Source organism: Uloborus diversus, chromosome 10 (assembly GCF_026930045.1).
Source record: "Uloborus diversus isolate 005 chromosome 10, Udiv.v.3.1, whole genome shotgun sequence".
Taxonomy (NCBI): domain Eukaryota; kingdom Metazoa; phylum Arthropoda; class Arachnida; order Araneae; family Uloboridae; genus Uloborus; species Uloborus diversus.
Window position 1 is genome coordinate 57,495,420 of NC_072740.1, and position 14,840 is coordinate 57,510,259.

At 31.9% G+C, this 14,840-nt stretch overlaps 1 protein-coding gene across 1 annotated transcript in view; it reads left to right on the plus strand.

The window, feature by feature from the left end:
- Positions 1–14,840, plus strand: part of LOC129231431 (polyunsaturated fatty acid 5-lipoxygenase-like) — a 60,117-nt gene that overhangs the window by 7,042 nt on the left and 38,235 nt on the right. The window contains exons 2-3 of the mRNA XM_054865745.1: positions 9,929–10,186; positions 14,255–14,299. Of these exons, the coding sequence (XP_054721720.1) occupies positions 9,929–10,186; positions 14,255–14,299 (303 nt within the window). The remainder of the gene's footprint in view (positions 1–9,928; positions 10,187–14,254; positions 14,300–14,840) is intronic.

The following is a 14,840-nucleotide window of genomic DNA, read 5'->3' on the forward strand; positions in this document are numbered from 1 at the left end:
GTTTCAGTTAATTGTTTTACAACTCCTAAGATGAGTAGAGTGCATCGTGACGTCTCGAAATTATACAGCAATGTGGGCTCAGAAAAGCTTTTCTGATGCAGTAATGTGCACACAATCACCATAAAGAAAAGAGGCCGTAAGTGAAAATTTTTCTTAATAATGCATGTCAAAAAGCAAAAGGTACAGGGACATTCCACGGAAAACGGTAATTTTGTCCCGCACGTGACGCTTCACATATTTCATAAAAAATAATAATTTGAAAAGATGATGAACAAAATTTTGTTGCTTAAGAAATCACAAACGCATGTGTGACTTCTTAGTGAATAAGCAAAGACTTTCTTGAAAAATTATTTCTTTTTTATGAAATATAGGAACTGTCACGTGCGGGACAAAATGACCATTTTCAATGGAATGGACATATACATATTTTTTTTCAATAGTTTAAATAATTATTTCTAAACTAATGCTTTATGAGTTGTGAGCTTATGTTTCCTTTCCGTTGGAATCATAGCTTTCAAAATCTACAATTTGTTTCGTCATTGCTGTATTAATAGAGCAAAAATATTAGCTTATTCTTAAGCAAGGTATCAGAGGTTGACTTTGGATATCCCGCACGTGACGCATGTAAATAAATTTTATTTTAAATACCAAAATTGTTTAATAAAAATATAATTGCGTCAGGAGTATCTTTGCATCAAATGCAAAGATTAAAAAAACTCTTACCCCTGTTTCATTAAAACATTAAGAGATATGACGAAATGTTAATGAAATTTAAGCGCATTTTTGTCCCGCACGTGACGGTGGAATGGCCCTACATGGGTCTGAGTAAGTGTTCGAAGTTTTATTAAGCAGCTACAATGTACAACTCACATCTTCGGCGAATGGACATCCAAACAGTCTGGAATACTCCCGGCATACCTCAAATTTTTGCTTCGGAAAGCATTTTCGACCCCACATTGCTATATGATTTTCAGTCGTTCACGATGCACCCGACCCCTCTTTGGAGCTCTGAAACAGTTAACTGAAACACCATACATATGAGGTAGTGAGAAGCAGAGGGATGCAAGTGGCAAAATTAAAAAATTGGAGATAACTATTGCAAATGGTAGGTGAACCTCTCCTCTGTCTTGTGTCAAGAGATTGTACTAGTATCCCTGGTAGGGTGCTGTTGTACAGCATGATTTAGAAAAAAATTTCAATGAAAGCCTACCTAGGATCTGATCTTTAAACGTGTTTTACTCGAAACTTAAAATAGTCCACTTGCATCCCTTTGCTTCTCACTGCCTCACATATCGTCGACACCATGCTAAAATAATGAATGTTAAAATTGAAACTTTTCAGGAGAGCTTAAAGAATAATTTTTCCCCCACCTGACGCGTTTAGTTATTTTTAATGTTTTAATGTTTGACTTGAAGTGTAAAACTATCGTTTGAAATAGTTATAACCAGTAGGTAGCCCTTTTTGAGTACTACTGTGCAAACCATCGAATTTGAAAAATGCGATTCGCGATTTTTCACTTTTGTTAGTTTACAAAGTGCCGACGATATATTACCCTACTTTGATTGTCAAAATGACGTGAAGTCGAGGAGCTCTAGGGGAGGTGTGAACCCTAAAAACACCATCATATTACGCTCCTTCAATGGATAATTGAGCTCACTCGTGTTCATTATATTATGAGCTTCCATAAAAATGATAGATAGGATCATATTGTATCCCGTCTCAACTAATCCTACTGATTGTTCTAAAAGAAAACCAGTACGCAAATGAGATTATCTGTCCTTGAAGTGAAATAGCTGTTTTCCCCCTTTTGCTTTGATGCGTCTTTAAAATTATTCTACTTCTCGTTTCAAGACATTTCTTTCTCCACATTATTCCAACTTAATAACTTCCTTCAAACTATTGTTACATGTTACTGCTTCAAGTTCTTCCAGAACTTCCCTTTTATGAATGAAAACTTCATTACAATATTAATATGTAGTTATTTTGGATGTGGCGTTAATGAATATTTACAGCGGAACTAATTTAGTCTTTTAAAGAACTGAATATGTTTCGTAATACTCTTTATTTTAATGTTCTAATTTTTCGATTAGTAATATTTAAAATCAAAGTACAAAATGTTTAGGCGTCTTTCGAATTTTTCGGCACTGAAAAAAAAAAAGTTTTTTTTTTCTTTTCTCTCTGTTTTTGCTATTTATTTTATTTTTTTCTTTTTTACACCCAAAACTCACCAAAAAATGCTATTAAAATTATAAATAGTCTTTTAGATTTTTGCGTGTGTGTTTGCCTTTTTGAATTCATTGTAGCTTCTTAGCTATTATACATCGATGAAAAATAAGCTGATACACCAGGTTCAGGACGGCTTTTTTTTTTTTTTTTTTTTTTTTTTTTTGAGCAATCATGAATTGCATATTGCTTTCACTTGACCGTTGAATGACGTCCGTCCTTTGAATTTAATTTTCTATGCTTATAATACAGGCGTCCATGTAGCTTGGAATCGAATTATTTATAAACGACCTTCTCGACTTTTCACAATCATTTTTACTCGAAAACAATATCCAGCACACAGTATCCAGAATCCAATGCATAATATCCAGCATCCAGTCCTCCATCCACTGGCATTCATTTGAATTTTGGCGTTTTGAGTTCAAATTATAGTTACGATAAAAGCCACCAGTAGAAACAAGAAACCCAACGAGTTGGGTCCTATCGCAATTCATTTTGAATTCAAGATCTCAAAATTCAAACTAGTTTTTTTTTTCTGTTTCTTTTCAGGGAAATTTTGCAACGGCAATAGTAAAAGGCACAACTCATCATTTTAGCTAAATTCAGTGGTGGTTTTGAAGAACAGAGTGAGCACAAAAATGATGTAGCCGATTTTTAAAAAAATCATATTTTCGAAACTACTAAACAAATTGGAATACGTGATATATGATTATATCACTTGTATAATACATAAGTGAATATATAAGTGATGTACTATGGAATATCTAGAAAAATGAGTTTTTTTTTTTTTTTTAGTTACAAATGCTCAATGTGTGAGCCTTTTGTTTGACAACGAGCGTCTAATCTGTAATCCAGTTTGTTCCACTCGCCATATGATTTCTTTTTATGCGGTTGTGTCAAAAAAACTGCTAATCAACCCCTAAAACCGAAAACACTACAAAAACTTTAAGAACGCATTTGTGCACCATTACGAACCATTGATAGTGTCATACTCTAAAATGTGTAGAACGAACTGGATTTCGATGATGTCGTGTAACAAACAAAGTTCCAACATTGAACATTTGAAACGGAATTTTTTGCACAATGTGCTCACACATTGTACATTTGTGCAATTTAACTTTACTGAGAAAAAAAAATACGTGCTGTAGTTTCGAAAATATGAGTTTTTGAAATTGGGTCCATCATTTGGGCTCACCCAAATGATGAACCCAATTTCAGAGGCTCCCAACCTCGGGGTATTTATCCCCTGAGGGATAAAGCGAGATTTTTCGAAGGATGAAATGAGTAGCAAGATTAGGTCATTGTTCGGTTACAAAACTAAATTATTAGAAATCGTGTCTATATCAAATCTATCTAATCGAAATCTTTAGTGATAGATAAAAGGAGGGGGGGGGGGTAATAAACTTGGATCTCGACTTACGATCTGTACTGGTCAAAACAAAAACTGTTGAATAAATTGTTATAACGAAGCAATATCACAGTATCAACCGTCTTATTGACTACTACTCGATTTTAAAACAGATTGCTGAGACACAGATGTTTTCTTTGTCTGAATAACTAAAACTAATATTAATATTATTTGTTTTCGTAATTTAAAGAAAGAAATTCACATTTACTTTCAGAATTAACGTTTTTGGGGATAATTGCTAATATATTGCCCGATTTGTGGGAAACAGCCTTAAAAAAGTCGGAAACCACTACTGTATATTAGAACTGCGTCTACATGCTTCACCCGTACGTGTGTTGTTCTAATATAGCGTTCAACATTTTAACTGCATTGGCATTATAAATCGGTAATTTTTAGAAAATACAAGGCTTTTAATTCCTTGTTACAAAATGTCCCTCAAAAGGAGGAATTAATTTTTCTGTTGAACAATTTTTGGTTTTTAATTTAATTTGTAACTTCTTCAGCAAGAAAATTTTAGCATGTTATGAAAATACTTTTGAAAAACCACTAAAAAAAATTAGAGAACTGTGTTATTTTGTGAATGTGCCCCAAAAAACATATTTGCAGAAAATTTCAGTAATCTGATGGCTAGTAAAATTGAGACGGGGAGAGGGACTCAAAAATTAAAGGAAAGAAATTACATTCTTCATCAAAGTTAGCCACTTTCTCGATGCATCCATCAATAATAGTTCAGCACTTAAAGACTCCAGGACATCTTTTATCGTTAGTTGGTGACAATAATCTTGCAGTTTGTTTTCAGTTACATTTTGAATGTAAAAGATATTAATAACTTCCCTTTATACTTACACTGTAATAAAATTACGAAATGTCACTGATTATTTCCGGCCCACGTTCCGGATTTTCACAGGTTTCCATTTGTCTCCTGTGAAAAACAATTATCTTCGCAAAAAGTTTCCTGAATTGCTACAAGTATCATGAATGCAGTCTTCTCACTGTCGGGAAAAATAATTTTTAGCTACCAATGTGAAGTTTAGCTTCCACTTAATTAGGTGCTTCGCAAACGATTCTGTCACGACATTTCTAGATAGACTGAGCAAAAACGAGCGTGAAGATAGTCTCTGGATACTGTCGTTATGCGAAAGAACTACAGGCAAAAATAAGCTATTTGGTATTTGCTTGCAATAAATGGTAAATCAGGAAGCTGCCAAGCTGTTACAATAAACATACCTAAGTTTTCTTGAAAAGTTCCTGATTTATTCCATATACGTGACGGTTTTTATTGAGAAGGTTCCTAAATTCTTCAGGAAGATTCCAAGTTAATTTCAGGCAAGTTACTACTTTTAAATGGAAAGTTTTCCGCGTTTTGCCAATATGTTCCGAGGCAAAAATTAGGCACACTAGCTGTGCATTATTTTCTAGGAACGTTCGTGAATTTTTTACAGTGTAGAACGTAAGGTTTCAAAAGATATAATTATTTGTTAAACCATCGTTTATGCTTTCATGACTGCAAACTAATGTAAATGCTATGTATCAATTATGTATGAAAACGAGTTAACCCCTTTAACATCATGGGACATATATTTCCCCTAAGTTAGAAATTTCTTTTGTAAATTATTGAATTAAATTACTTGAAAATTATGTTTTTTTCCATGTTATGAGACATCAGAATCTTAATATTAGTAAATAAATAAATAAATAAATTTTGCTTTAAAACAATACAATGTAATTTTTATTTTGAAAACATAGCAAATGAAATACACCTGTTTTCATACTGTCAATTTTTCTATTTTTATTCAAAATTAAGTCTTAATTGAAAATTAAATGCGAAAAATGTCACTACTTATCCAAATATTTCTGAGTCTATAAATCAATGGAATTTTGGAAAAAATCTTGTAACTAGTTTTTCAAGTTTGACATACATGTTGTTTACGTCGTCATTCAAAAGATCTAAGGACCTCCAAAATTTTTGATTTTCTGTGAAAAAAATATATGATCTGCATACATTAATTCTGAACAATTTGATATTTTATTTATTACCATACGCAGAAAACTTTCCGAGTTATTGTAAAAAAAAACATATACTCTCCCCATTGAAACTTTTGTCAACAGCAAAGTTGTTTAAAGCTCTTTTTCTCTGAAGTATGTGTTTCGTTTTGCGCGCATGATATTTCAAAGCGCTTCTTATGCTTTTTCATAAAACTTTTCATGCATGCCTATCGTTATGACCTATACCTCAATTTAGCTAGCATAGTTAATGTTGTTTGACATTTTCTTCGGAAATTTTGACATTTATTTTTAAAATTTCAAATATGTATATTTTTTTAATTTTTAAACTTAAATTAAAGTTTAAGCCCTGAGGGAAGTATAAGGCAATACTTTTAAATTATATTAGAGTTATACATGCACTTTACAGTAAGAGAGAGTGCACACTGTTACATGCTATTTTTCGAACCCGAAAAAAAAGTAAATTTTGTTATGATTTTGTCCAATAATAAAATTGGACTGTTTAAATGTGTGTTACATCATGTACCTTTTCTCAGATTTTAAGTTTTCATTTAAGACTAAAATTTTAATCGTAGCTTGAATAGAAATTTAGTTACAAGCTTTAACTAATGGGTATTTGTCAAGTCACGTTAACATTTTAAGAGTTCTGAGACTCTTTAATAGTTTCATGCATAAAACATTTTCATACTCCACAGCAAAGCAAATGGTTCTTAAAGGATTAGTTGTAAATGAGAGAGAGAGAGAGAGAGAGAGAGAGAGAAAGAGAAATAAACCGATGCCCTCCATCGGATAATGTTGAAAATATTTTAAGTACCCAACTCACACACACACACGTTAAAACTTTGGATACGACACGCTTTGAAACAGCTTTGAAAACCACTTCAGAAAGCGTTCGGTTCGATTTAATTACAAATGAAAATAGTCAATGATTTTGAAGGCAACGTTTCCCCCTGAAAGAGTTATATTGCATGATAGGAAGCGAGACATATTCGCATTTTGAAACATAAATTAATCATTTCTGTTGATAAAAATCTTGACATTGTCTACGATGTAGCTTGACCTTGGCTTATGAGTTGTAGTAATGAAGTCGGAAAAGCTACTTCTAGCAATTTGTCGTTTATTACTTTTTATTCATTTGTGTGACAGAGAGATTTTGATCGGAATTCAGGATTAGTTTTCTCTTTGTCAAATGTAATTGGTACACAATAGCTTGTGTTGATTATTTTCTGTAAGTTAAAGAGGCAGTTATATTTTTAAAAAAATGTAAAATAGCAATAGAAGTACATTTTGTCTTTGATGTAAGTGTGATTAAATAGAAAATATTACGCAACAAAATACTCCTTTCAAAGCCTAAATTTTGTTTAAAAAAATCTATGCATTGCATGGTCAGCAAAACCATTAGGGAAGAGTCTTGTTCCTTGGAACACTGCTATTTTCTAAGAATCTATTTTTAGCAGCCATGTTTTTTGTAATCTCTAATAGTAACCTTCACCACTAAATAATGCCGTAATAAAAATCAGCATCAAAAGAGTTAAATTGATGATTTTGTGAGAGACTCCAAATTTCATGACTCCAAAGTAAATATTTTCTTCATTTTTATTTCATTTTCTGTCTTTTTATTTGTAAAACTAATCAACTGCATTTTATTTTGTTATAAAAGAGAAGCAGGGGAATGTGGGGCAAAGTGAAATGGCTAAGATGACTGAGATTATTCAAAATGAACAAATTGGAAATTTGTTTTGAAAATTTCAGTGCAAAGAGAAATAACGTTGCAATTTTTAATGAAACTTGCATTGAATCATTATTTTTCATTTTTGGCAGTAATTTTGAGCCTTCAAAAAAAAAAAAAAAAATTGGAAAATGTTCCCTTTTTTTTTGCATGGGCAAAGTGAAAAATGAAATATTTTTCTAATGAAATATTTTCTATATTTGATTTTAAAAAGTGGTTTTGATCCAATGAATCTGTAAATAAAATTTTGAATGAATAAATCAAAAGAAAATGAAACAAAATAAACCAATAATTAAATTAATTAATTAATTAATGCATAAAGAAAAACAAATGAGTGAATAAAAGAGTGAATGAATAATAAAGTGAATTACTAAATGAAGGAATGTAAATGAATTAATTAATAAATGAATACGTAAGTGTTTTAGTAAATGATTGAGTGATGAGTTAACTAAACAAGCTATTTCACTTGCTCCATCCACTTTGTCCCGCATGTACTCAACTACTTGAGCAAAATATTCAAATAGAAACAAGCTTAATATTAACTAAATAAATATTGCACCGCTTATTAGAAGGTCTCAATTCATGTTTAAAGTGTTAATAACAAGAACTTTATTTTTTATTATATCAAAAATAATTTTGGACTTACTACACATATTAGAATAAGAGAATCAATTTTTGAAAATTGCCTGCCTTATCATAATTATCATAAGCTTTAATCTTCGGCGGTATTTTTTTTTCCTGACTAGAATAGACTCCATGAGCAACTACATTGTTATAAATTACCAGGGGCCTCGGTGGTCGCGTGGGTTCGCCAACTGCTTTGTAAGCAGAGAGGAGCGGGTTCGGTTCCCGCCTGTAGCCCTGGGTGTACTTTCCCCTCCTGGTATTGTAAATTCTTTCATATGTTGTTTATATGAGGAAGTGAGAAGCAAAGGGGTGTAAGTGGACATTTTCAAGTTTTGAGTAAAACGCGTTTAAAGCAAACGTCCTAGGTAGGCTTTCATTGATTTTTTTTCTAAAGGATGCTGTACAGCAGCACCTACCAGGGCTACTAGTACCATCTCTTGCCCCAAGACAGAGGAGAGGTTCTTCTACCATTTGTACTGATTATTTCCAACTTTTTAATTTTGCCACATCTCTTTGCTTCTCACTGCCTCATATGTATTCTGTAAAGAATAAAAATATATATCATGCGTAATGGAGGCAGCCACTTAGATTGTAGTCCTCATCAAATTAAGCCTGTGCGATAAGCACCAAAACACAGAAAAGAAAGAAAATAATAACAGATAGGCGGCTGTAAACGCAGAGTAAATATTTCAAGTTTTTATTTTGCCCCGCTATTTTACTTTGTCCCACATTCCCTAACTTTAAATATTTTGGTTATGAGAAAATAATAATAGTGCATCCTCATCTAGATTGGCCACTATTTTGGTTTTTCTTAAACCACGTGGTGATTGTACCTCGGGACAGCCAAACACATGGTACTTTAGCACACGTCCCAAGGTGCAACCTATGCATGGTTTAATATTGAAATTATATTTAGGAACATGGAAAAATTTTCTAATATGATGTAGTCTTTTAAACATATTTCATGTTAGATAATAATTCCTTAACTCATTATTTATGATTCATTATTCATAAATTAATTCATTACAATGAAAAAAGTTTTTTTTTTTTTTTTGGTGCAAAATTGGTTCAAGTACATGGCGGTTTCCTGAATTATGTAGAGTGTCCCATGGTACAACAGGATGTGTCCCCAGGTACAATAGGATGTTGTACCTTGGGACAATTTGGAACTCTTACTTTAAATGGCTGGCAATATTTTATTTTCAAACTGTGTGAATTTTAAAAAAGATATTACAGGGAAATATGTTTTGATATTTTAATATGACTTTTCGATTTTAAATCTGATATAAATAACTGACGTCAAAAATGAAAATAGTAAAAGTGTCTCAAGGTACAACACTTTCCCCTACCAAAACCAAAGTTTTACCAATATAATTAGCGTTGATTTACGCTGCTTGACCAAAGAAAAAAACAACTTTTTTCACGAAATTACTAGCGATAACCCATGAAATATTTCCAAGAGCATTAAACAGTGGTGCCCAATGACGGCCCTCGTGCCACGTGGATCCGTGTGTCCCGTTGTTTTGTTTAATGTTACAAAACGGAAAGCATGATTAATGACAATGTTACAAATTTGGTGCGAAGTACCCAGAAATTGATTTCAGATAATCAGATGCATTTAATAAAGAAGCATAGTAATGTTGATAACAACAATTATTAGTTTTTAATTTTCTTTCCTTTTTCCTATCTTCCCATGTTATTTAGAAAGAACTTAAATATTTTGCAATTTTATGTGTGTTCTCGTCCGAATCTGGTGAGAATCATCACCAATTTCTGGGAAGAATCATTTTAATACGAGGTGCGGCCCTTGGGCAGAAAAAGTTTGGGCACCACTTGCATAAAATCATTGCTTCAATGAGTATTGTAGAATGAACCAAACTAATTTTAGAGAACAAATATTTAATTTGATGATGACCTCTAATTTATTTTGATGTTAGGCGGAATTTTGGCGTGACTCCTTTGGCTTAGGTGACAGCTGGTTCTTGGAAAAAATTGAAGTTGAAGACAAAACCCACGGAACAAGGCATGTGTTTCCTGTACACCGATGGATTCTCCCAAATCGTCATTATGTCATTCAAGAGCACGACTGCCGCCTTCCTCAAGAAGACGAGAACATCGAACAAAGAAGAACAGAAATCAAAGAATGTCGAAGGATATATCAATACGCAGTGCGCATAGAAGGAGGTCCTGCCCAGGTAAATATTAAACAAACTTCAGTGCACAGCTTCAGTTTCATTTTGCGGCATACACAATTTTTGCAAGACGCCATTTTTTGACTGGCCGTTCATCGTGATCGTTTAGGGAACATGCATGTTAATAAATTTCATTTCTCTTAGCAAAATATGTAACTACAGATTATGTTGAAGGAAGTGCTGCCTAACAGTAGACTAAAGCTTAATTGTTTGAAACGGCCTTCAGTCAAACCAAATAAATATTGAAAAAGCATAAACTTAAAGTTAATACGAAGAAAAATGAAAATTTATAAAATTGCAATTTTCAACGTATAAGAACGGTGTAGCCCGATTAGTGTAGCATTGTAAAAATATCTAGGAACTGCGAAATAAGAAACATCTGAAGCTCCGCAACTGCAGCTCAGACCACTGTTTCTGGTCACAAACAGGGATGTTCCCATAGGATATATTCCATTTAGGCCGTATACTCTCAAACATTTTTTAGAGACATAGCGTATACCCTCAAACTTCAAAAATTTCCATTCAGATTCTATCATCGCATTTTTAACTTTTCCTATAAAAAAATAATCTCTTCATGTTAACCACATTTTCCAACAAGTAACCTTATTTCTTTATATTTCTTAATACTTAATAAACCAACGTCTTTTAAACGCCTCATGATCGCAATACATCAAATACACATATTGTGCGTAATGGATTACCGAGAGTACACCCTCAGAAAAATTGATGGGAACATCACTGATCACAAAACAATCAATTCTTAGTCTTATTAGTTGTCTTTTCCGTAGATGTCGGGTGCATGTATAAAATCATAACTACCCCATATTAGAAGATACCTTTATATCGGGTGAGCTTACCCTATTTTAAATAATAAACAAATACTCCATTAATTTTTAAAGAAAACGTTACATAGGTACTTTAAAACAAGTACCATCATAATCATCGCCGTCATATTTCCAAGGAAAAGCACTTTTAATCTTTCCTTTAGTATTTTGAAATTTCCCACCTCAACCCATGTCAGATAAGATTTATAAAAAATAAAAATAAAAAAAAATGCCACGAGGAGAATACGACGCAATAGCAAGAATCGAGGCCATTATGTGCACGTGAACAGAATTCTCATTAGGTGTACTTTCACTTCTAGATGTAAAAAGCGACTCAAGTTCTTCAATTCCCTTTTCTTTTTTTCTACATCATCATTAATGAATTCGACTTCTTTGAACAACTTTACAGTTAATTTAAAGATTGTGGTTTGCGCCTTTTTATGACCAAAGTTTCGAGTACCTTTTTACTAACCTTGAAGTGATAATACATTAACGATTGAAATAAAAGTCAAATTGGTTACGCGATAAAATAGCATTGAAATTATGACGTTTTTGTTTGTTTAGAGTCCTAAATGCCTTGATTTAATATCGATATTAATATGCTTCAAACACTACGTAAACCTGAATAAATGTTCTCTCTATAATCAGTTATGAATTTATTTTTACTTATTTTAATGATTTTATTTCAAGAGTGATTTTGCCTGTATTAAATGAAAAATGGGTTGCAATATAGCATTCAGAGAATGAATTTTGAGTTCGGACGGATAAAATCCGACAAGAGGCTAAGCTTTCTTAAGGTTATATTTTCGTATGGTTTGCAATATAACTTTTAGCTTATGGAAAATGTCAAGTAGGTAAAAGTCGGTACATGATCAGATGAGAGTTATAATAAACCAAAAAATTTGAAGTTTTAACACTGAGGGATGAATCATCCCTTGCTTTAACTCAATTGTGAGGAAACTATGTCTGCTATATTTCTGTTAGCTACGTTTTTAGGTGTCCAAGAAGATCCGAATAATTATTTTTGAAGAAACATACTTATTATATTTTCAATCATATCATATTCAGCATACTTATTATATTTTCAATTTTCAAACTTTTATTTTACAGTTATTTAGCTTCTCACTAGTCAGTGTATTGGAAGTAACGCTTTTTACTTTAATGAAATACTAAGCAGAAAAAAAAAGAAAAAAAAGTTTTCCCCTTTCATCATTTCATTTTGTTTACTTGATTCATTTAATGTCGTTATTATCGACAGAACAGACTGATTTTTTTTTCTTTTTTTGTAACTTAAATTTAGGTTATAGTTATTTAAAATATCAAATGAATATAACGCACAATAAAATAACGCGCAAGTTTCCTTCTGTTGCATCTCCATCCTTAAATCTTGAAAACTTTTGAGGTTTTAATCCTAAATCAAAGTATATATATATGTTCCTTATTCGAACTATTTAGTAACAATGGAAGGCTTATGAAACGATGTTTCATTTGGTTAAACATGTTAATAATCGCTAAAGCTTCTAATATCTCACTCCAAATGTAAGGAGCAACCATTTTGGATTTTGGGCATCAATTTATGTTGAAAGTAAGACTGTAATTTTTCGTGAAACTGAAAAATGTGCATCATATTAGCTTAAAGCTTACTAATTTTCGTACAGTGTAGTATAGACACTACGCATATGATCAAGCTCAATTCGAAATGATTTGCCATCAATCTTTGAGTTGAACCGCACCATTGCTGCGGTCACTCATCTGGTGTGCAATTCTACATTAGCTACCAGTTTGTTTGGCTCTCTTGGCTCCCTTAAGAGGTTTTTCGCCTCCAGCTCAGATAGTTCCTATTCCGGGCTGATGAGTACTAAAAAGCACGAAACTGCAGTCCTCGTATGGAATAACTGAGCTGGCGGTGTATTTAAGTATTTCTGCCTTAGCCCTGGCTTAGGTCGGCAACTTACTACAAAAAAAAAAATGTATGGTCTATTACATTTTTTTATTTTATTGAAACGTATTTTCAATATTTTTTGTCTTAAATATTTAAAGACTTTGTGTTTGGCGGTTCTATTGTCATTTGCCCTCATAATCGGGGTAAGTAAGTACGCAAGTCACAATTAATCAGTTGTTTATGACTGAACAAAAGGCTGTTGATTATTATTTTCTTTTTTTTTTTTTTTACATTCTTTCGTTTTGAAGGTACTTTTGTTAAAGTTAGTAGTGTCCGAATTTTAAGAAACAATTTTTCTGTACATTTGTTTTAGAGCTACAAATGCATGTTAAAATTTTTACTCATGACTAAAACTCCACTTTTCTATTTTTCTTACTATTTATTTACCTTTTCTATCCTGTTTGAATCTTTTTTTTTTTTTTTCGTTTCCTTTAACTGACTGAATACTGAAATCAGACGAAAATTTGCACATATCGTTCAAAACAAAAAAAAAAAAAAATCATCATGTTCACTAACCTAATAATTAAATTTAACATTAAAGGTGGCAGTTAAATTATTTTAGTCTTCACTTCTTCTAACAGAAGAAAAGAGCTATGAAGGAATACTAAACTGGTACCAGTACAAAAAACACTGTCAGTATGAAATTTCTCCTGCTACAAAGCGTAGGTTGGAGGGAAAAAAACTATCAATGTAGGAGTCATGACACAAAAGTACTCTTTCTCAAAAAATAGATCACTTGCAGTTTTCAATTCACCTAACCTTTCTGTTATAGCCCAGAAACAATCTATTTTTGGGAGAATTAAAAACACGGAAGTGCTGAAGCAATACTCCAAAAGAATTTTTTTTTTAATGTTCTTATTGGAATTGTTATTGTTTAATGCATCATTCGTTTCTTAGTAAATAAGTGATAGTTTCAAAATAACTTGCTTTTCTTGTGTTTTTTATTTATTTATTTATTTTTTTAGAGCTTTAAAACACTAGTTACTTACTAGTTACTATACTTACCCTACGTTCTGACTTACTCCACTTTACTCTTATTAAGTCATTCCATTTCTGACTGACCAACATTTATTTATTTATTTATTAAAAGTATTGCACACTACTGAGAAAATCCAATTACAGTGGCAAAAATAATATAAAAATAGCAATTTAAACAAATTATGCATTTAAAATATTGATACATCTAGCCTTAAAATTGTAAAATGACATGCTAAAAATATCTAAATCACGACAATGAATGTTAAAAAATTTCTAAAAGTTAAAACGACAAAAATGTATTAACTCATAGCACAAAACTTCTTGCAGATCAAAGATCTACCAGAAATTGAAGAATTCAGCGAAGACTACAAAGTAAGTTGTTCAAAATCATTCATCGTTGCATTATATAGTTTATTGCTATTCATTATTGTGTACTTATAATACTGTCTTTTAGGGTATCTTTGAGACATTCCGTTTAACTTTGCCCCACTTCAAATTTCTTCCTATACTTGAATTCATTAAAAATGTAGAAGCTCGGCGTCGCATTCTACTGGCGAAATTATTTAATCAGTTTTCTCCTCTTTATTTTAGGGGGAAAAGTTAACAAAAATGTACACAGCAAGTTTTAAAATAGAAAAAATTTGAAGTTACTATTTGGAAGTTATTTTGGAAAACAATTTTTAAGTTGCAGAAAGCTTACTAATATTTTAAAGTAAGATTATACTCATTTATCAGGGGCATTTTATTTCCTATATATCTCCCATCCAGTTCAATACTGCCATAAATGCAAATTTTTACTTCCTTTTACAAAAAAGGAAGTATTGTATTCGCGAAAAAAATTTCACTCTAAATTCGGAGTTAATTTCCATTTTGCTCACCCCCGGATAAATGTTGAGTTTTTTTTTTCAACCCG